The sequence below is a fragment of the Cyrtonyx montezumae genome, unplaced genomic scaffold, assembly GCF_038088225.1.
Source record: "Cyrtonyx montezumae isolate F1298 unplaced genomic scaffold, pur_monq_1.0 scaffold_18, whole genome shotgun sequence".
Classification (NCBI taxonomy): Eukaryota; Metazoa; Chordata; class Aves; order Galliformes; family Odontophoridae; genus Cyrtonyx; species Cyrtonyx montezumae.
Genome location: NW_027071914.1, coordinates 143,401 through 166,841, shown reverse-complemented (window position 1 = coordinate 166,841; position 23,441 = coordinate 143,401). Strand labels below are relative to the sequence as shown.

Here is a 23,441-nt window from a genome sequence, read left to right as displayed (position 1 = left end):
TCCTCCTTGAAAGTAGTTGTTCATAAACAAATCTACTGTCAAAAAGTTGTGATGTGAATAAGGTGTGACTGTGAAGCAAGAGATATTTTTCTCTGGTAAAACAAGTCTTAAAAATCTGGTAAAGAGATGTGATCAAGTTTTTGTTTGAGTTGAATATCTGCTATAGAATCATAGAATTGCTCAGGTTGGAAAAGAACTTCAAGATTATCGAGTCTAACCTCAGCCTAGCCATACTACCTTAACTCTAGCAACCCACTGCTAAATCATGTCCCTGAGCACCACATCCATACAGTTTTTAAACACATTCAGGGATATTGACTCAGCCACATGCACAGGGAGCCTATTCCAGTGCTTAACAACCCTTTTTGTAAAGAAGTTTTTCCTGACATCGAAATTAAACCTCCCCTGGTCACTGTCACCACTGAGAAGAGACCAACCCTGCTGTCACTGCAATCAGGCATTTGAAGGTATTTGAAGAGAGCAGTGAGGTCTCCCTCTCAGCCTCCTCTTCCCCAAACTAAACGGTCCCAGTTCCGTCAGTCATTCCTCATACAACATATTCTCCAAGCCCTTCCCCAGCTGTGTTGCCCTTCTTTGGACCTACTCCACCACCTCTATGTCCTTTCTGTATTGAGGTGCCCAAAACTGAACACAGTACTCAAGGTGGGAAGATTACTTCCCTAGTCCTGCTCACCACAGCATTCCTGACACAAGCCAGGATGCCATTGGCCTTCTTGGCCACCTGGGCACAGCAGTTGGCTCATATTCAGCCAACAGCACACCGAGGGCCCTTTCTGTCACGTAGCTTTCCAGCCACTCCTCCCCAAGCCTGTAGCGTTGCTTGGGTTGTTTTGACCAGAATGCAGGACCAGCACTTGGCCCTATTGAAACTCATACAAATTGCCTTGGCCCATCAATCCAGTCTATCCAGGTCCTTCAGTAGTGCCTTTCTACCCTCTGACAGATCAGCACTCTCTCCCAGTTTGGTATCTTCTGCGAACTAACTGGGGGTGCATTCAGTCCCCTCATCAAGATCGTTAATAAAGATGCTAAATATGTTTCACTTGAAAGTTTGAAGGTAATGTATTTATGTCAACTGAAAATGGAGTTGTAAATATATTGAAAAATTGATGATTTTCTTTTATCAAAACTTAGTGTGTGTATTTTTCTCTGATCACAGGACTGTGTTTAGCCAATATATCAAAATGCTAACATTTTTTGACATAACTTAAGTTTGCCAAAATTTTAAATTCATTTGGAGTGCTACTGTAGTTTGAAGCATAGCACAGATCAGTTGATTTTTTACTTTGAAGACATGCATTTAATTCATTTAAATGAGCAGTCAAATGTTGACTAAAGTTAAATAAAATTGCTTTAATATCTTTTTTCTGCCATTTCTTCAGTGGCTTTATGTTCTATTAGTCTGCATTCAGAGGTCTTATTGATTGGGTATTTAGTCTCTTGTATAGTCTCAGCTAGGCTCCCTTTTCCCATTGAAGTTTGAGGCTTTGAGGTCACTTCCAGCCTACGAGGTGTACAAACAGTAAACTAACTTAAGGTACAGGTTTGACATTGATGCAAGCCATGTATCAAAGGATATCCAGATTCTTCAGGAAACTAGAGGAAGTAGTTAATCTGTTCCGTCAAATATATTCTTGTCCTTTTATATTTGTAAATAGCAATATAATTCCGTGTCAGTACCAAATGTTAGCTTTCACACTTGGATGCGCGTGCTATTCTAGGATTAAATTGAGTGCTTAGAGTTTGGCCTCCTGGATTTTAAATTAAAAAGGAAATAACATAAAACCCCAACCCATTTTCTGTTGTTGTTGTATTATCAATCAGTCCGAATATGAAAAGTGCAAATTCAGACTCCCAAGATGAAAGCATTCTCTTACTTTGTTGCAACAGAGTAGTCCATCCGCGTTAGTCAGCATTCTTTGGAGCTCTGATCATGTCCACAAAACAGGCAGTTTTTCTGACTCTAATTTCTCTAATACAGCTGTATTCAACCACATCTTTCCACTTGTCAGAAGCTTTTTTTAAATCAGAAAATTGTACTTATTGCTTCGTCCTTCTTTGTTATTTTGTACCATCTGTGAAACTGAAGTTGTCCTTTTGTCATTCTTAAGCTTTCTCTTCAAGTCTTTTTATTCAGAGACTTTGTGACCTGTAATGAAGGATCAAAAAAAAAACCCATCAAAAAAAAAAGCAACAGAAGGGATTGTCTAATTTTTATTGCTAATTGTCTCAGTGTGTTATAAAAAGGTTTTCTGCAATTTGGACATTATTTTAACTCTGAAGATCCCACATGCTGCATCAGTTCTCAAACCTGCTATGTAACATTTACTTACGTACTTGATATTGCTCACTGATAAGTGTTAAGTGTTTGTCCATCTCTAAGGAGGAAAGTGTTATGTGTTTGAATGCTAAAATAAAAACAGATATGTACACAGGGAAACTTCCTTGTATGACTAACAGTAGAGATGCAGTCCTTATGCCTTTTGGCTATGTGCTTCAGTAGTTAAGGTAACAGGAAAATTAATTCCAGTCTGTTAAGAAGATAGGTGGATCTTCTTCAGAGACTGATAGTTCTGATCCCATCACAAACTGGTTCAAGAGCTGAAACAATGATATAGTTTTTACCCTTTAATACAATATGTGCTATTTCTCTTTTACAACAGGAACATGAATCTGAAGGGGGGAGAACCCCACTAATGAAGGCTGCACGAGCTGGTCATTTATGTACTGTGCAATTCCTTATTAGCAAAGGTAAAATATTACTTCAAGAAATTGGTATTAAATCTAAAATATAAAATGCCAGTTAAATTCAGTATTTGTGGTCTTGTCAATTAGTCTGATGATGTTTATACAAGCTCTTGTGAGGCTGTTAAGGATTTTCTGATTTTAATTTTATGATAAATTAATCTTAAATTTTTTTGCTGGATTTTTTTTCCAACTCTTGCATAGATTAAGAAGTAGTTTTGGAGTATGGCAAATATATTCAGGTTCACCAAAAAAAGCCAAATAACTAATACCCACATTCCCCCAGAAAAGATCAGTCACTCTCAAATACTTTCTGGAACAAAAGAAATAATGCCACATAGTAATACTGATAAGTGGTTAGACTGAAAATTTAGAAGTTGCCTTTTAGTGCACCTTCTCTTATCACTTATGATGCCCACTATTACTGCATCATTTCTGTGTTGTTGAGACAGTGACAGTTGTGTATACAAGCCATCAGTTTATCTAAAATCTCTTGCTTTGATCATAGAATCATAGAATGACCTGGGTTGAAAAAGGATCTCAAAGATGATATAGATACAACCCCCCTAGTGTGGTCAGCATTGCCAACCGCTAGGCCAGGTTGCCCAGTGCCACATCCAGCCTTGCCTTGAATGCCTCCAGGGATGGGACAACCACAAACTTTCCAGAGTGTCACCACCCTCTGAGTGAAAAACTTCTTCCTAACATCTAACCTAAATCTTCCCTTAGTTTAAAACCATTTGCCTTTGTCCTGTCACTATCAACCCATGTAAACAGCCATTCCCCTTCCTGTTTACAGTCTACACCGCCACAGTGAGGTCTCCCCAGAGCCTTCTCTTCTCCAAGCTAAACAAGACCAGTTCCCTCAACCTTTCCTCATAGGAGAGGTGCTCCAGCCCTCTTATCATCTTAGTGGCCCTTCTCTGTGAGCTCTGCATCTTTGTCAATGGTTTACGGGCTGGTTTGGCCCAGTCCCATGATGATTGGTGCAGAGGACCCACGGGAAAGGGGAAGGGGAAAAGGGAAAAGGGAGATGGGCTCGAAACCCTTGTGCTGGGGCCCCCAGGCCTGGATGCAGTACTCCAGATAGGGCTTCACAAGAGCTGAGTAGAAGGGCACAATCCCCTCCTTCTCTCTGCTGGCCACCCCTTTTTTGAATGCAGCCCAGGATATAGTTAGGCCTCCCAGCTGCAAGCATGCAGTGCTGTTTCATGTCCAGCTTCTTGTCCACCAGGACCCCCAAGTCCTTCTCCACAGGGCAGCTTTCCAGGAGTGCTTTCCCCAGTCTGTATAAATACTTGTGACTGCCCTGCCCCGAGTGCAGCACCTTGCACTTGGACTTGTTGAACCTCATTAGGTTCCCACAGGCACACTTCTCCAGCCTGTCCAGGTCCCTCTGGATGGCTTCCTTTCCCCCCAGTATATTGACTACACCACTCAGCCTGGTGTCATCCGCAGACTTGCTGATGGTGCACTCAATTCCATTGTCTATGTCATGGGTGAAGATGTTGAAGAGCACTGGTCGCAAACCAACCCTTGGGGGACGCTACTCATGACCAACCTCCACCAAGACACAGAACTGTTGATCACAACCCTTTGGCTGCGACCAGCCAACCAGTTCTTAATCCATCCAACAGTCCACCTTTCAAATTCATACCTCTCCAATTTAGAGAGAAGGATGTGGTGAGGGACCGTGTCAAAGGCTTTGCAGAAGTCCTGGTAGATGACATCTGTCAGCCTTCCCCTGTCCACCGATGCTGTCACTCCATCATAGAAGGCCTCCAGATTGGTCAGGCAAGATCTGCCTTTAGTGCAGTCATGCTGGCTGTCTCAGATCACCTCTTTGTCTCATATATGCCTTAACATGGTAACCAGGAGGATCTTCTCAATGATCTTCCCAGGCATGGAGCTGAGACTCATCAGCCTGTAGTTCCCCAGTTTACCCCAGAAATATGTATGAATTTAGATGATTAGAAGAAAAAATGTTATCCTATTTCCAAAAAATATTCCAGCATCTCCTGATACTTTAGTAAAAATGTCCTTGTGTTTAATTCTGGAATTTTTTCTCTTTACAGGTGCCAATGTCAATAGGGCTACAGCTAATAATGACCACACAGTGGTATCTCTGGCATGTGCAGGAGGCCACTTGGCAGTTGTTGAGCTCCTTCTGGCTCACGGTGCAGATCCTACTCATCGACTCAAGGTATTCACTTGAAAGTGCTTGTTGACTGTGGGTATTACATGTACTAAAAGAACCACATAGTTGATTTAGCATATTGGAAAACGTGCAGTTCTAAATTAACTAATTTATATTTTGCATGCAGTAGAGCAGAATTCAACTTCTGACTTTTTATTTCCAATTTCTGAATTCAGGATGGTTCAACAATGCTCATTGAAGCTGCCAAAGGTGGACATACAAATGTTGTTTCTTACTTGCTGGATTACCCAAACAACGTTTTGCCGGTTCCTGCAGCAGACTTGTCTCAGCTCACGCCTCCTTCTCAGGATCAGTCTCAGGTATTTTAAATACCACAATGAGTGTTCCAAATAAACATTTCTTTTGGAGGGATGAAAGACTGTATGTTTGAAAATAGCAGTGTGAGTGGCTGTTGATTGGTGTTGTCTGCAATGCATGAACTTCCTTGTTATCTTCTCCTGAATCAGGCTAGTGCCAAACCTAATATCTCAAAAGTGTATTGTTTTGTTTGCATTTTCCTCAGTATTTTGTTTCTACATCTCTGAACCACTGTGACAGTGCCTCTTAAATGTTCCCGCTGGTTCTGGTTGTTATATGAAAGAGATTGTACTGTGTTAATTTATTACTCACTGTGCTGTTTGAGAGGTACCTTTGCAATGCAGTTAGCTGATTAAAGGCTAAAAATGTTAACAAGTTTTTCAGTCTATACCGTCCAGGGTTTTAGTATAGAGTTATACAGATAGATGACACGATATCCACAACAGAATAGAATAGGTTTGGACTTACTATACCTAGAAATAACAAGGCATAGATGTTTTAGGAACAGTAGAATGGAAGTCTTCTGTAGAAAACTACCTTTGTGTTATTGCCTCGTGGTTAGGTCATTTGAGGACTTTTTTTAATGTATGGTATGTGGCTTTATTTTAAGGTTCCACGTGTTCCAGTGCATACACTTGCTATGGTTGTACCTCCCCAGGAACCTGACAGAACCCCTCAAGAGAACTCTCCACCTCTCGTGGGAGTGGTGAAAGGTTAGTATGAAGCCCTTCAGGAAACACCTGCAGTTTGGAAAGTGGGAGTCTAGGGAACATTAACTAAGTGCTTATACGTATTATAGTCTACTCCATCAATTCCTGAACACGCATAATGAAAATATGATTTAAATATAAAAGTATTTTATGTAGTGTGTTGTTTTTACTAATATTCTTGTTCAGTATCATATAATAGCACTGGTTACTGGGTATGCTTGTTCTCATTTCTTTAGAAGAAAATTTCTATAGTCCAGACTGATAACTCTAGGTATGCTTTTGCTTGTGAATGTCGATCATTTAGAATAGTTACTGTTATCCATGAACTAAATATATCAATTCATTCCTGTTTTTAAAGTAGCAAACATGTTGGCACTGTAAAATGTCAATGCAGATCTACTTACTAGAGGACAATCTTTATTCTTATTATAATAGTACCCTTGTAAGTAATTGTAACGTCAGGGTTTTTGCTTTGAACGTACTTAAACTTACTTGTTAAGGCTATTTGCAGTCATTAAATGGCAAATTGTGCCATCCAGTTATGGATTCTATTAGAAATCCTTGCTTCTAAGTAAGTTCAGAAAGTGAAGTGGAACTTCTACAACTTCTAATGATTTAGTTTATGAGTTCTGGTTTGGAGTATGAGGATATTAAATGTTACAGCGTTCAAATCTCTTAAGATAGCTTTATTTAATCTTTTTATTCTGGAAGTGTTCAAGGATTTCCTAAAACAACAATGCCAGGGGCAAAAAAAAAAAAAAAAGGTGTACCTAATGTTTTTTGAGTGTATAACTTTAATTCTCTCTATTCATATATGCTGTGCGTAACAAAATTCAGTTACTATGTAATTTATGAAGGATGCTATTCAGTAGTCATTCAATACTGCTATTCAGACCAAAAGAATGTAAGAATATACTTCTTCTGGTTTAAATAATGCAGCAAAAACTGTCTACTTACACGTGCCCTTAAAATTTTTTAAATTTTTAGTACAACTAAGTAGGTTAGTGTTCTTGAAATGCAGTTTTAATGCATGAGTCAAAGAGAGTGTGTCAGAAGGCTGAAGTTAGAAATTTCAAGTCTGTTATTTAATTTCATAATCAAATTATGAAATGTGGATGGTTCATGTAGCTTAAGAAATAGATCTCATTTGGAAAAAAAAAATGTACTGAGAGATCTAGTAGTTGTCAGTATTTCAGGATAAGCTTTGTGTGTGTCAGCCAAATTAGTCTGTGATGAGTTACGAGAGATACAGTGATCTGAAATGTGCCATAGGGCTAATTAAATACTACTTAAAACTTTGTGCCTCTAAAACCTTTAGGGAAAAGTCAGTATTTGTGTGTTAAATGATGATTATAATCATACCCATCTGTCTAACTGTAATTGAGATCTTGGTATTTGCTGAATTTCTGTTCTTGTTGTCTGACACACACATGGCTTTATTAGACTTCATTGTTCTTCTCAGAAGCTGAAGGATAAAAGAAGGTGTAAGTAAAAGAACCTTTATTAATTCCATGTGGAAAAAGCATTTAAGTTCAGATTAGTTTTGCCAAAAAAAAAAAAAAAAAAAGCAGTAGTAACAACTTATTTCCTTAGGAGTTCTTAGGAAGCCAGGTGTAAAACTAGAATACACCTGTGTATTATCATTATGAGTCAAATATGCTGTGAGGCTTTCCAAAAATTTATGGTTTAATTTTGATTGACATCCTTACTCCAGAGAGAGGGCTTATAGAATAGTTGCCATGGAGTATTCTATCAAATGGTTTGATTTCAGTGTTTAGCAACTGAAAAGAAAATAATTTCTGAACAGTGGATCTAGAGAGGCTGATAAAAGTGATATGCAAAAGTGGTAACCACGTAACAATGAGGAAATCAAATGAGAGCAGCAGCAGGATTTTAGTTCACGGTACAAAAAAGAACTTGACTTGTGTACTGTGTAGAAATGGTTGTTAGCATGTGGCTAGAGAGGGAATTTGCAGTGTAGTTTTACTTGTGTTGCTGTCCTCTCTTGAATGCAGTCTGAATTGCTCAGCAGTAAGTGGTAATTCTGATGGTGCTCAATGAGGAGGATAGTATTTCCACTAGAAAGAGAAGTGCAGTATTTCTGTGATGACGGAGTGGTACATCTCTCCTGCTGCTTGCAGCTCTGACAGGTTGGGAGCACAGTGCAGGGCAGCAGTGCAGCTCCCAAGAGTGGTTATCTGTTCCCAGCGCCAGCCACTCTGCAGCCACCAAATGCTTCCTCCTTCCTGCTCTCCAGCTTTGGTACTGGGCAGATCAGCTTCTTGCAGGGCAAACAGGGTGGAGGGGGTGACCAAGGAACCCTTTATGAACTGTTCCACCTGGCACTGTCTGATCCTCACTGGCTTAATTCTTTTCCTGTTAAGAAAGGTTGCTCTTCACGCTCAGTCCCTTGCAAATGTACTGTGGTGCTCAGAAATGATGTGTGTCACTTTCTCCATGGCTGTGAGAGTTGTTAAGCCTGCTTACTGGATGCTGTGAATATCTTCAGGCTGGGTTTGGAATTTTAGGTGCACCTTAAAAGTTTTCTTGTTTACCTCAAACTGTGGGCCATTCCAGCATACAAAATGCTTGAAAAGAATTATATTACATTTCTTCAAGAAAATAGTCTCTGTAGTATTGTTGCCATCGGTAGTCTTGTGTAGCTTGTAAATGCAAGCTCCTGTTTAGGAGTGGGATCCAAAGCTTCCAGTGAGCATTATGTTTCTGCAGTGCACTGCCTTCGTCTTTCATAGAATGTGCTTGGTGATTGCTGTGCTTTGCGCCCACAACATGCTTTTAGGACATTGTTGAAAAGCAATATACTAATGAAATAAGAGGATACTTAAGGACTCCATGGAGAGGAGAGCAGCACTATTGTTTTGTTGGTTAAAATATCTGAGCTGAAGTAAGGTACTATTAAATGTGTTAATTTATAAGTCTTTTTTTTAAGGCAGTGCTGTCAGTAGTTCCAAGAGCTTCCCCCCCCCCCCCCCCCCCCAGGTTGGTTTTATTTTCTAGCTAAATCAAAGTTACAAAAAAACTAATTTGCCATAAATGAGTACTCAAAATATGTCAACATGCTGCCACTCAAATTCTCCACTGTTTTTAAGTAGAGAGTATCTTGCAGCATTACTTATTTGGAGTGTTTGCTTATTACCAGGAATTCACCAAAATTTTACAGACTTGTTATTCACATATCAGCTGTCCACATCTACCTTTTTTCTCAGAGGAGGAGGTCAGAGCACTCCTAAAGTTGAATGCGCTGGGCATTTTAAAGTTTTTTTAAGTTAGACCTTCATTGTACATTTTTCCCCATATCCTCATGTGAAATCTTACTAACAACTGATGTCTCGGAGAAGAAAATTAAAACTAACTAATAAAGCCTTCTTGACTATGAAATCATTGAACATTTTTACTCAAATGTAAGATTACTTTGCTTGATACTGATTTATATACTGAACTCATGCATTGTGAGTTACTGAAAGATCCTAAAGGCTCAGTATGCCTATAAAGATGGATGATTCTACATAGGCTGAACGCTTTCCTTAAATTAAAAGAAAAAGAAAATACTATTTTATAATTTCACTACAATTTTCTAATTGGCTTATGTACTTGCTATTCTTTTATATGACTTAAGCAGTGCTGGCAGATGTTAGAAACCAGACAGATGTAGATCCCCAAGATCACACATGTATTAAAAATATTTTTACAACGGTTTGTGAAATTCTATTCCTTGGAAGCTTCAGTTGCCTGCCTGCCTGCCACCTACTAATTTAATTACATCTTATTAAATCACCATTTATCATTTAGATTTCATCATTTAGATTTCATCAAGCCAGTCAAAACAAAACAAAACAAAATGAAAACAGAAATACCTGAAAAAACAACAACAACAAAACAACAAAAAACATATTTGGAAGAAGACTAAGGTTGGAAAGTAAACAAAGCTTTTGAAAGTCAAAATCTGAGTTACGGTTGATTAGAATGTGGTTTGATTTCAACCATGTAATCGCTGCACCTAATCCCTGGAAGTTTTCTATAGAAACTGCTGCGGGACTGATAGGCACAAAAATTCTACATGGCTTGCAAGAGGAATGTAGTGGAATAGCAACTTACCTGAATGCTCATCCCTCCTTAAATCATCCCATTCTCATAGAAGAATTAAATATATATACTAAGTGTATACGTATGTTTGAAAAAAGTGTACCAGATGAATTCCTGTTGAGAAAAGGTTATTCTTTCCTTGTTCAATTATGTAATATTTTACTTTGTGTGTGTGGATTGACTGGTTATTTCCCTGTGGTCTTGGAATGGAGTTTTTTTCCTAATATGAATTAAAATAGTTAAAGGCAGGTAATTCTTGAGAATTCAATACTGAGCTCATTCTATTCTTTTTGAAACTGCAAATCTAATTCTAAACTTCAGAACAAGGCCTGAACACTCCTTATTTCAGTTTGAAGTGCAAGAATAATAGTAGACAAATTCTTTTTATTTAGGTTATATTGTCAGATTTGTATATTAGATATTGGCTATTAAATAATTGTATACTAGATGTTGGCTATTAGATAGGTGTATTTGAATGTACAAATGGGCATCACAGTTGAACTTTTTTTTTCTTGATGTCACTTTTATATGTCAGGAAAATCATTTGGAATTTAACTGTTTGTATTTGGATCTACTTGTTTTCATTGACAGCTCTTGAAGTGAGGGAGCTTTGTCAATATGTCTGTCTTTACAAGTTTATCAGTAGTGCTTTCAGTGTAGGAACTAGGCTTTGCTTGTGTAACATAGTTGTGTATCTACTTTGTGTCCTGGACACTTCATTGGAAGTCCTTTAACTTGCAGAAGACAAAAGTCCCTGCCTGTGCTACTGTAAATTACAATGGTGTTAGCAAGTCTAGACGGCACAGCTAATAACAGACTTGATTAGAGGTCAATTAAAGTGGTTCTGTGTAGGTTCATTTTGGACAGGAAGCACTTTTCCTGTGCTAATTTATTACCTGTGAAAGGATAAATAAATTACTTTCTCGGGAAAGTAGGCCATCCTGTATACTAGGTGACAGGAATAGAAGATTTCCTAGAGAATCTTGAGCACTAGGAATGAGATACAGCATCTGGCTTGTTCACAGGAATCAGCCCTATGGAAAGAGAATGTGTTAGGAGATTTTAATTGCTTAAGAGAGCTGAGGACTATAAATGTGAAGGGTATTTTTCTGAACTCTTGTTCATGACGTCTGAGACCTTTAAATATTCTTTGCTGCCAGAAGTCAGATTAAAAAAATGAAACAAATACACAATAAAAACCCTGTATGTTAGAGTTGCTAGTGATGTTCTCAAGAGTTCAGAGATGGAGCTTGGAGCATGCTTACATGTATGAATAGACTGTTGTGAGTCAGTTTAGGTACTTAAAGGATTCCCCACACTGTGCTGAATAGATACATAGATATGCATAAGAAACTTCAAATTTAAATTTCTATAGGAATTCAAGGGAAGTAAGGGAAGCTGCATTTGTACAGAGGAGATCTTGAGTGGTGAATGTTGGTCAAAAAACAGCTGAGGTATACATGTGAAAAGAGGCAGTGAGTGAGATGATGACTGCAGGAGTTAGGGTAAAGGCTAAACTGATAAGGGTAGGGTCTGGAACCTGTGGAAATGTGGAGCTACAAAGAGCTACTACAAATGAATGGGTGCTACTGTTCACAAAGTAAATTAGGGAGGGTTGCTGTTCTGGTATGCCCATAACCACCCTGGATCTTCTGTCAACTGAATGATTCTCTTTCCTGTAACTTTTGATTACCTGGTAGCTGGTGCTGGTTGTACAGCTGCATCTGAGCTTTCACCAGTCTTCAGTATTCATTTTATACCAAAAGGGTCTTATAAAAGTAGCCAGAACAATTGCTATGGAGGCTAGATGGGCTGCTTAATATTGCTAGGCATAATCTTGTAGTAGGTTGGTTTTATAGATTGGTACTCCAGTAAATAAATAAATAAATAAATATATATATATATATATATATATATATATATGAACATGTATCTGTTTTATGTTGGACTAGATGATCTTGTAGGTCCTTTCCAACCTTATGAACCTATGAACCTATATATCTGAGTTGAAGTAATTATGGCCTGCTGGGTTTTTAATCCCTACATGTGCTTAAATATTTCAAAAGCAAGTGTCTTGTTCAAAGTATTTACTAAAATGGGCACGGTGTTTTTCAGGATGTGAAGAGAATGATTTGGATAAAACCAGGAAACCATTACCTTTAAATAGTATACCCCAATGCTTACACTTTTGAAGCCGTCAGTGGTTTGAACAGGTTATTATGATGAGGATGTCAAGTTTAGCAAATCATTTTTCATACTCCACATGCTGTTCCTTTAGCTACAAGATTATAGATGGCAAGCATTTTCTGGTATAGGAATAGTGATTTAGAACACAAAAGGCAGCCCCAATAATTGGAAGCTGATTAAAGTACATCTCTGAACCTTTTTTGGAATTTATGAGCCTAGATCTTCACTTGGAGCATGTCCATATCTCTGTGCCCTCTGCCCAGCAGTATGCTCTACTGATTTTTCTAAATTCTGTTTTCAAAAACCATCTGAATTTTCAGCACCTGTTCCACATCTGAGGCACTGTTGAGACGTCTCCTCATGAGACCAGCTTTGTGTCTCGTGTTCAACACAGGCTAGAAACACCTGATCTTTATAGAAAATGGCTTTGGCTCTTCAATATCTCCTGATTTTTTTAAGTAACATTTTCCTGTGACAACAAGGTTTGTTTTCTACTCAAGTGGGAACAAGTTGAGCAGGATAGTATTGATACTTCATTATTTGGGGGCTCTTTGAACTGCAGTTTTTCTTTCCTGTGGAGTGAAGGAGGCTGTCCAGAACTGTCAGAAGTCATGGGATTGCTTCGTGTTATGATGAAGATGGTGCATACAGTAATCTTAGGAATGACCATAAGCAGAGTAGCATGAAGCATTCCTTTCTCAGCTGTGTCTTCAGTTATGCTTAGTAAAATGTTTCTGCTAATTAAGAGAATTTTTGGTAGAACAACTTAGTTTCAAAGCATCAACTAACTTTTTCTTATATTAGTTTCTAACACAAATGTCGAAAAACATTTTACATAATTTTAGTGAGTTTAAATGTTTTTGATAATCTCAAATTATATTTTATCTTTTTGAATTAAATCGCAATTTTTAAAACAAAAAGACAACTACGTAAACCTACAAATGCTACAAAGCCAAATAGCCAAAAGTTTATAATAGTCTCGAGCTGAGTGTCCGCCAGCAAAATCAATTATTTCTGAATTTCATACACTTTCTTTATTCTCTTCAGAGAAATTCACTTGGGATTTAGGTTTCAGGGACAAAGCATCAGAAAAGTTTTGAATGGATATTAAGCTGGAAGTAATGATCTTTCAGTACACGGCACTGATCTAGAGTAACTAAACTGGAGAAAGAGCTTGTTAAGTGGATCTGTACTTAACACGCATACAGTTCATGGTATGCTGAGGTACACCAGTTCCCTTGGGTTAGTCAGGTTTTTGTTGTTTCATTTAGATTTAGTTAAGCATTGTTTTCACTTCAGAGATTCTGTTTGGTGAAAGTGTTCAGTGTAGAGTTGGTTCACCTCTATTTTACTTTATTTTTTCTTTCTCTTTTAAACAGAAAATTCTCACACCTGTTTCTTCAATTAAAAGAAGTGCAGTGCCTTCTTTTTTCAGAGCATTGTAAAATCACCTGTAAATTAATATTTTGGTGAAAGAAGATCCATAGAAAAAATTAATTGGTGTTTTAGGGAACTTAATCTTTCCAGAGCTTGTGGAACTTAGTTCTTGGATCCAGACTTTCACTTTATTGTATAATTTTTAGATAACTTCTTTTTTAGGTAAATGTTTGAGATCTGTTTGCTTTTTAAAGTGATGTATATTACAAATAGCAAATAAATGCTACTGCAGAAAATTATTTGGTCAACCTAAGCCTTTCACATTTATAATGAAACTATCTTAAGCTGAAGTAATAATTAAAATGTAAGCACTTAGGTATTAACAAGATCTGGCTGCTGCTACATGAGACTTCTGTGACAGCAGCCTGTGTTGCATGGCAGTGCCTTGTGAGCATTCATAGAAGCTGTGCTCTAGCATGGTATGTTGTTGGGAAGATTTTTGAGCCTTAGTAGTGAGCAGAATTGCTAATTTGTTTCTGGGAGAGGAAGACAGAGAAGGTGCTAATTTTCTGAGGGAGCTTTGAAAGGAGTGCCAAAGCTTTAAAATGCATTTGCATATGCTTAGTTTGCTCTGGCAAACTCTAATGTAAAGGTAGAATACTATAGCCTTTTGATAAACTAGTTCAAAATACTGATCTTACTGGAGAGCTAGTTTTCTCTCAAATGTTTTGCTTGTAACTTTGCTGTTGTAGGTTAGATTTAGAAAACTGTCTTAGTTTAATTTGCTCTGCACACCAGAACAACATTGAGAACTTAGCAAATTGTTTTCAAGGGAATAGTAGATTCAATATTAAAAATTCCAGCTATTTGCTTTGCTTTGTCCTTTCTGTTTTAACGTAGAGCATAGGGTTTTACCTTACTGTGGTTTGAAGAATGTGCAGTGTTAGTTTTAAACATTTTTTAATTTTTTTTTTTTGTGGGTGAATGGGGGAGGTTTGGGGTATCTTCAGCATCGCATTTTTTCAAACATTTTTCATGTGCTTAGGTGCATCCAAGCAGAAGTCAAGTTCCCTGCAGGTAGCAGATAAGGACCTACTGCCACCTTTTCACCCATACCAGCCTTTGGAATGCATAGTAGAAGAGACTGAAGGCAAGCTGAATGAACTTGGACAGAGAATTAGTGCTATTGAAAAAGCACAACTTAAGTCATTGGAATTAATTCAAGGTGAACCTTTAAATAAAGATAAGATTGAAGAACTTAAAAAGAACAGAGAAGAACAAGTACAGAAGAAGAAGAAAATATTGAAGGAGCTACAGAAGGTGGAAAGGCAGTTGCAGATGAAAACACAACAGCAGTTTACCAAAGAATATTTGGAGACCAAAGGTCAGACAGACACATCACTTCCCCTGCAGCAGCAGTGCCCACTTACGGGGGTCTTCCCAGAAGTAGAAGCTGATAAGGGTATGCCAGAGGATAACTTGTCAGAGTTACCTCAGGTTGACACAATCTTGTCAAAAGATGATGAGCATCAACACTCTCCACCACCTGCTGAACAAATAGAATTTGTCCCTATCCAGCCTTTGCCAGCACCACAATGTAATTTTTCTGGTAATTTAGGTTATAATGGGACAGAGTCTCTTGAACTTCAGAAAGGAATAGGTAATCAGCAGAATGTAGGACAGCAGCAGCAAATTGCTGGGCAGGGACTGTTAGTTCAAGAACCAGACGGATTAATGGTTGCCACTCCTGCACAGACGCTTACCGACACTCTTGATGACCTAATAGCAGGTGGGTTAAGAAATATACCTATGTTTGCATTAATTTGTGTGCTCAGTTTCCCTTTTCTCCTTTCCTCCAAAAAAGCCTTGGGGTTTTCCAGTTTGGGAGTACTTGCTTGTGCATAAAGATCCTGATTAGTACTATTAATCCTAACAGTGAGTTCCTGTTCTAACGTGAAACTTTAAAAAAAATAATAAATCTCTTTCCAAAACACATAACTTACTGTACTGGAGACTTTGTTATAGCCTCTTTGGCCTTATCTTTTTTTTGTGCTACATTAAAAAGCCTAATTATGATTAGTAGTGCTCACTAGGAAACTTAAAACATGACAGTTTTTTCTGTCTTCTGTAGAATTTTTCATGGAGGATTATACCACAGTGGAATATATTTAGTATATTCGCCATCTCTGGAAAAAAAAAAACCATTAGTATTTTCAAATCTATTCATCTTCTTTCTGCTGGAAGTGTTGCTACAATTTAAACACTATCTGAAATCTACACACTACCATTTAATTCTGCAGTGGCTTGTGTTTTCAGAATACATTCTTAACTGTGGTTGTTATGCAGGAATATTTGCTTACACATAACATGGCAAAAAAAAAAAAAAAGTGTCCTGTTATCTAGATGAAAAGGAAAAATTTAAGCATTCTTCCATTCCACTTGTTGGTAATGGTATGAAGAGGAATTGAAGTTCCCACACATTAGAATATGAGTTTCATTGTGGAATAGAGATACCGTTTTTGTTGACTTCATTTCATGTATTTGACTAGGGTTTGTGTTTACTGCTGGAGGTATGCAGGGCGTAGCCAGTGTTGTTTGGTCTGTAGTAGGTTGTTTCTTTAATTACTTTCTTTTTTTTTTTAACTTTTCTTGCACCTTGTGTCTGTCCATCAGCCCTTATTTTCCTGTCTCGTTTTCCCCTCTTCATAGTCACAGCCCTGTCCCTTGAAGTTTGTTGGTTTTTTGAAATGTGTGGTAAGACTTTCTGGTAACATGTCCTGTGAGCTCTTAGAGTGGTGATTTCCATAATTGAGCTCATGCGAGTTGACACTCACTGCAGCTTTGCAGCATTCTCTGGAAACTGCAGTAGATTCAATAGCTGTGGTGTAGCTCCCTCCATCCAAGGTAGTTCTAGTTTAAATAAATATTTTTGGTTTTAGAGTTTCAGGTTTAGCTCCCTGCTTTTCTAGGGTGCTCTTGAGAGTAGTCAGCCTGCTTTAAAAAATATAATAAATCCAGTTCTGAAATAATATTTCTCAAGATTTGGAACTGCAGTGTGCAAGGGAGAGAACTTCAAAGATTATTTCAAACCACTAATTGTCAAGGACTTAGTCTTTGAAATAGTTACAGTTTCGACAACCATGCATTATATACCTATTAAAGGTTAGCACCTGTGTATTATATACTGACAGTGTATCCAAAATGAATATTTATTGTAGTCAGCTCTACTAATGTTGTTTCAGACTGGTAAAGACTTATTGAAGATTTCGTCTATCTACCCTTTTAAAGATTTCACATTGTCTTTTCACTGTCTGATAACATAAGAAATTAAATAAATTCAACTGGATGTTATTTGTAGAGGGGGAGGTCTCAAACAGGCAGAATGAAATCTTTTTTCTTAATGAAAATATGTTCGAATAGAAGTATCTTGACTGGAGGACCTTTAAAAGTAAATGTGCTGTTTCCTATTAGTTTTCTGATTTGTTTGCTGTTTCTGCAGGATAAAACCTAATCTTATGTCAAAACTAGGTACAATTAGTGCACACTCCTAAAATTATTCAAAATTTTTACTTTTCCATTTTATCATTTTTTATGGAAATGCTACTCAAGGAAACATTAGCTATCCCAATTCCTCATGCATCTGTAAAAATACTGGTATTGCTTTACTTTCTTCTGAAATCGGTAAATTTCTTTCATTAAAAAAAAAAAGAAAATACAGATATATTGAGAGAGATTTTGATAACTTTGTTCAATGTAAATCATCATCTCACTAAACTCAAATTTATTTGTATTTAAAAACAATCTGTGTATCTAATCTAAATTTCCAAATTCTCTGATCTATATTTAAAAGACACCTGATCTTTTCCCACAAATTTTTCTGTTTGTGATTTATTTGGTAATGAGCAATAAAAAACACAAAATCAGATTTTTACAAGCATACTATAGACACTGGTTAAAATTATTACGAAAGGGGCTGAGTGTCTGCCTCTGTGAAAAGACTCCTCTTTTCTCTCAGACTCAGAATTTGGTGTGTCTGTGAAATATCTCCCTTGTTTGCAGTATTGCTGGTATATCTACTGTGGCTGTGCAGCCTGGAGAAGAAAAGGCTGCAGGGTGACCTGAGAGTGACTGTTGAGTATCTAAAGGGGAGCTACAGGAAAGAATGGGACCAACTCTTCAGCAGGGTCTGTGGTGATAGAACAAGGGGAAATGGCTTCAAGCTCAAAGAGAGTAAATTTAGGTTATATAGAAGGAAGAAATCTTTTACAATGAGGGTGGTGAGGTGCTGGAACAGATTGCCCAGAGATGTGGTGTATGCCCCATCCCTAGAAGCTTTTAAGGCGAGGCTGGATCAGACCTGATGGAGCTGTTCACTGCAGAGGACTTGGATTAGATGGGCCTTTAGAGGTCCCTCTTAAGGATTCTACATTAATGGTGGTGAGTGACATTTAACTTAGAAGACATAATAATTTTATTATTATTGAGTATCCAGTTTGTATCAAGTCTGCTTTAGAAGAACAGAGATGTTAAATCAGCTTTTTGCCCGATGTCCTGAAATAACTGTTATTGTTGCTCTTACCAGTGACAGTAGAAAAAAAAACAGTTTTTTCAAAGCTTCAGGTCAGACTAGTTCTAGGAGATGACTTACATTTCTACAAAGTCTTTATTTTGCCACATTGCTTTCTTGTGACATCATGCACAAATGGGGTATTTATTTTGTCTCCTCCATCATGTCAGCTAATGGAACTGGCAGGAGATGAGATGGTTGATGTTAAGGTACAAAGTGTTGAAAGTCTCGGTGGCAGTCAGAGTCCCTGAATCTCTTCTTTCTCAAAGATTTCAGCCTGCAACTAAGCTATGTGGAAGTAACTGAGTGACATCTGTAAAGTCAGGTAAAACCTAAAAATGAAGCTACTCTTTTGGTTATAATGGAATGTAATTAGATGTAGTAAAGAAAAAATTTAAAATGAATGCCTAATTCAGTCTTTGAAGGTGTGACATGCAGGCAAAATGGGAAAACAATAATTTTGGATAACATCTTCCAATATGAGAGCAGAATTTTTACTTCAATTTTCATTATTCAGTACCTGTTTGCCTTACATCACTGAAGTTTCATTGCTGTTCATATTCTGCCTCAGTAAATTTCTTAGATTGCAGTATCTGAATTGGTACTTTCTTGCTTTTTTTCTTTGTTTTTTAGGATGCTCAAGGGACTTTTTTTCTTGTTGCTAGGTTTTGTGTGTAGTTAAAATGTTTTTATTCCTGTTTGTTCTACTCTGCTGATTATTGTCAGGGGTTAGCATTTCTGTGCTTCTGGCTCCTTCTTCTCCAGGGAGTTGTGATTCATCTACAGTAATTCCAGATGTTTTAAGACACTTAAATTGTGTTTGGTTCTGAAATTCTGGTTGTGGTTGGATGTATAGAATTGCAGTAATTTAAGGGAGCTGTTTTAAAGGTGTGACCATGGGTTACTTTTTTTAGGATTGCTGTTTGGAGTGTAACTAGTTACTGGGATTAACTGGAGTGAGAGACAGTGACTCATAGAATGAGACTCAGTTACCCCTATACAAAAGCCCATGTACAATAACGTGTTATTTAAAAGCTCCCTGGAAAGACTGAGGGCAGAAAGACTGCTCTGTCATGAAAACATACCGTTTTCTTTGTCTTGAAACAAACAAACAAACAGTGTATTTGAGGAAAACAACTGAAATACAAATCCACTATTCCTGAATGCTCATGTTCATGTAATAACAATTCTGCAGTTCTGTGTAGACTACAGCTGTGGTTGCATCCAGAAGTTATTTGCTTAAGTTTTTGTCAATGTCTGTAGTGTGGTGCTAAGGTAAAACACTAAGATCTTGCTTCTCATTGTTTCACTTCTGCTTCTTATGATAATTTTTTTTATAACCTTGGGAAATAATCTATGACTTTGGAGATTTGTCTTAGGCTTCACCATGATGCAAAGAGAGTCTCTTTGCAAAAACTGCAAGTCCATCCTAAAATATGAGGAACCTGGATTTTGTCACTGTCATTTAAAGTTTAGACCTGGTATAGAATATTTATATATATATATATATATATACTTACAGAAGCATATATCATAAAATATGTTTGATCAAGATGTAAGTTACACATTGCGATAAGTGATTTTAACTTATTTTTTAATCAGTGCCTGGCTCTTAGCTAGTTTATTGGCAACTTTTCTTGTGGAAAGATGAAATATCTATTTAGTTGGAAATAAATTGCATCTTGAAAATCTTTTGTCTTAAAGATGAAAGCAACACATTTTTTCTAGTCCACTGAAAATTCTGCAATGTCACTTGGATCACTGATAGTGATCTTCATGTTGATCGCTTGTTTTGCAGTCTCCTAATGGTCTTTCCAGAAACACTGTGATCTGTCCATGCTCCTGTGCTGTATACTGTGCTGTTGTCACAGCAGTAATGCTGGTTACTGAGACCAGAGTAATTGCTGTTGTTTGAAACAGGTATAGTGTTGCTGCTACTTCGGAAGGTCACACTTTAGCTGTCGGTGTTGTAAATACAGCTTGCTAAAAGTTGGCCATTGGAAAGCTCCCTGCGGTGTCACTGTGGCCTGTGAGGTGGACCCTGTCCGGCAGATTATGTGAGGCCTGATGGGCTCAGTGCTAGCCAGGTCAGGGGGATAGGTGCTGCTCTAATTTCTGGCAAAAGAATGCATTTACAACTAGAATGACATCCTCTGCCGGGATGAGTATTGGAAGGCCAGTAACTCCTGTGTGGTGACAGAGGGGTGTACTCGAGGAACAGGATCTGGGGTGGGCATCTGCCTTGTCTTAGTTAACAATCATTTCATACAAAGTTTGTGAAGATAGTTTGCAATAGAGTTTCCAACATAATACTTTCAGTTTAAAATCTGTGTATTCTGTAATCTTGATTGTTTGTGGAACTAATTCTGTGTGAAATGGGAGGCAGAAGTGCTCTGCTGCATTTGACTGCAGAGCACAGACCCCAGTGATGTTTCCATTACGCCATCTTCAAGCTTGTCAGACATGGAAGTGTAAATTATCATAGGAAAAAAGAAATCCTGAAGTTTCTTGGATACAAAAGGACTACAGTAGTAGAGGAGAGGCTACAGTAGGACTCTTGTTAGACTGTATTTTTAAAAAAATGATTTATAGAGACAGTTTGTATTTCTCTTGCCTTTGGTGCATTCTCTCACCTTTGCCCTTACTGCTGCTGTGTAAAGTGAAGCGCTTAAAGCACATACCTATTTCATGTGATGAAAATCTAAAGTACACAAGAAATACTTTGACGCTTTCAGTTATGGTTGTGAAATGTGGAGAACTCTTTGAATCTGTCAGCAGCATTGAATAGATTCCATTAAGGAATCTTCAAGTAATGCCAGTGGGATCTCTTTGCATACAACTGCTCTGTATAGCTCATGCATATCTGTAGCTACAGGACTTAAAAGAATTGAGTCAATATCTTTCTTGATTTAAAGTGAAATTAGTCCTTTACAAGGTGATTTCATGTTTTGCATTTTAGGAGTAGTCTTAAGAAATCCAGTTAATAACTGAATGCACATAGTGCATTGAGAGAGAAAATAATCATATTACATTAATTAATTCTCATCTGCTCTAAGTGTTACCACTTGCATAGTAAGCAGATGAAGTGTGGGAACTTTGAAACATAAAACACAAACGTGATTTCTTCATGAAGGCTGTGAAGTGAAGCAAAACTCGATTTGGCATTCAGATAAGAGTACTTCGTTGTTGAAATGTGGTGGCCCAATGCTAAGTGCTCGTTTATGACTAGTCCAAGGAGTACACTTTAATTAGTGACTTCTAAAAAATACAGTGGAAAAATGTCACCTCGAAGTCTGTATGTCCCACCACCTGTTCATTCATTCAATCATCCATCCATGTGCTCTTGTTCTCCCCCCTGCTAAACTGACCCACCTAAAACTTACTCCTATCAGTACTTCCTTTGTCACACGCAGTCATATTTGAGTAGGCTTCATGAGTGGTATTTGTCACGTTAAGATTTCTCAAAGATCTTTCTTTATGGACTGTTTATCTATGAATAATTGCTGATGTCTGTGTTGTTAATGGTATTGTGAAGGCTGAACTGTTTAATCATAGCTATGGTTAAAGATTTGCAAAAATTTCTCTTTAGGCAATACACAGATTTGAGGTAATCCTTTGTCTCCCCTTGCCGTTTGAAATATTTGAACAAAAGCAAAAGACTTTGCTGCTTATTTCTTACCTGAAGTTAATGTTCTTCATCAGTTTGCTTGCTTCAGGAATACTGCAAAACACTACATACTGAGGAATTATTAAAACTAATTAAATATTCTATCTAAAGAGACTGCACAGCATAGTAACTTGTCATTCCAGCAGTAGAAGTTACTTGTTAAATACAGCTGTTTTGGAGGACTTTTTGTAGAGTGCATCAATAGCTGGTGCATTAGACCAGCCTGGCAAGTGACCCCAAGTGAGAGCCTTTGCTTTGAGTTCCCCTCAGATGCTTTCACTGGGTTAACAAAGGCAGGCTAAGGTCTTATCCCCATGCGTATGTATTGCACGGGTTATCTCTGCTTAATCTTTTAAGGCTTCTCAGCTCTTACCTTTAAAATTAGTGATGAAAAATCTGATTCTAAATGTGTTGTTGTTTTTTTTTAGACTTAAATATTAAGTTGAACTACCAAAGTACTTGTGTCCCTGAGCTGAAATGTACCTTCAGGATGAAATCTCTATAAGGCTGTGACCAATCAGAAATAAATCCTAGAGAACACACAGTTTTCAACTTTCTTTTCCTTTACCCTTCTCTCCCCTCCATCTCTCTCTTCTGCCTTTCTTGGGTTGTTGTAAGTCTGAGGTGTAAGTCACTGTTGCTCTTCTTGCTTAAAAAACTTTCTCTGAAAATCTTCAAGTGAAAAACTTCTGAATTCCAGATTGATACTTCATTTTTGAATGTTAGGTTTGTGTTTTATTGATAAATTATCCATCTTCTTAGATTTAGTGTACAATTAATCTTTAGTGGTGAAGATAAAATTTTAAAATTCTAATTAAATTTCATAATTTCTAACGTTTACAGGCTAATAGAATTATTTTTCAAAGTTAACACACTTTGGAGATAATCCAGATATTATTTAACCGCTTGAAAACTTCTTTAAGCAAGGTACCACCATGTTTGTTATTAGGAACACTTACTTTGTTTTCCTTCACTTCTATTTTGGCATCAGAGTGTTGCAGTTTTACAGGACTATATCTTTCTCATATAAAATGTAGACTTTTTAAAGGTGGGCTAATAATACGTTGTTACTTTTCAGCTGTGAATAGCAGAGTGCCCAGTGGCTCTACCAGCTCCTTGCACACTACAGAATCCCCTACGCCTGAGCCCTGCTCACAGGCATCAAGCAATGTGGCATCTCAGTCTGTGCTCCCTATGTATCCTTCAGTTGACATTGATGCACATGTGAGTAATTTCACCTAGTTTTGACTAGATTTCCTTTTTGATAAGTTATGAAAAGAAAAACAGTCTAGTAAAATTAAGACAGCTTTAGTATCTTTGAAGTATTTTTAACTTCTGAATATCTTCTTCCTTCTCAACCATGCAGACTGAAAGCAATCATGACACTGCTCTGACCCTTGCATGTGCAGGAGGTCATGAAGAACTTGTTTCTGTACTAATCGCACGTGGTGCCAATATTGAACACAGAGATAAGAAGGGTAAGCTAAAATAGTAAAAGTTTGCTTGAGAATTTCAACTTGAAACATGACATTTCAAATAGAGATTTGA

The 23,441-nt window shown here is 37.5% G+C and overlaps 1 protein-coding gene across 13 annotated transcripts in view; it reads left to right on the top strand.

Moving 5' to 3' along the window:
• Positions 1-23,441, top strand: part of ANKHD1 (ankyrin repeat and KH domain containing 1) — a 140,280-nt gene that overhangs the window by 88,171 nt on the left and 28,668 nt on the right. For 12 of the 13 annotated variants that reach the window (XM_065734391.1, XM_065734384.1, XM_065734386.1 and 9 more), the window contains 7 exons: positions 2,685-2,772; positions 4,842-4,969; positions 5,140-5,283; positions 5,892-5,994; positions 14,705-15,448; positions 22,972-23,117; positions 23,260-23,371. In XM_065734391.1, coding sequence (XP_065590463.1) covers positions 2,685-2,772; positions 4,842-4,969; positions 5,140-5,283; positions 5,892-5,994; positions 14,705-15,448; positions 22,972-23,117; positions 23,260-23,371 — 1,465 coding nt within the window. The remainder of the gene's footprint in view (positions 1-2,684; positions 2,773-4,841; positions 4,970-5,139; positions 5,284-5,891; positions 5,995-14,704; positions 15,449-22,971; positions 23,118-23,259; positions 23,372-23,441) is intronic. The other variant, XM_065734389.1, reaches the window with a different exon arrangement.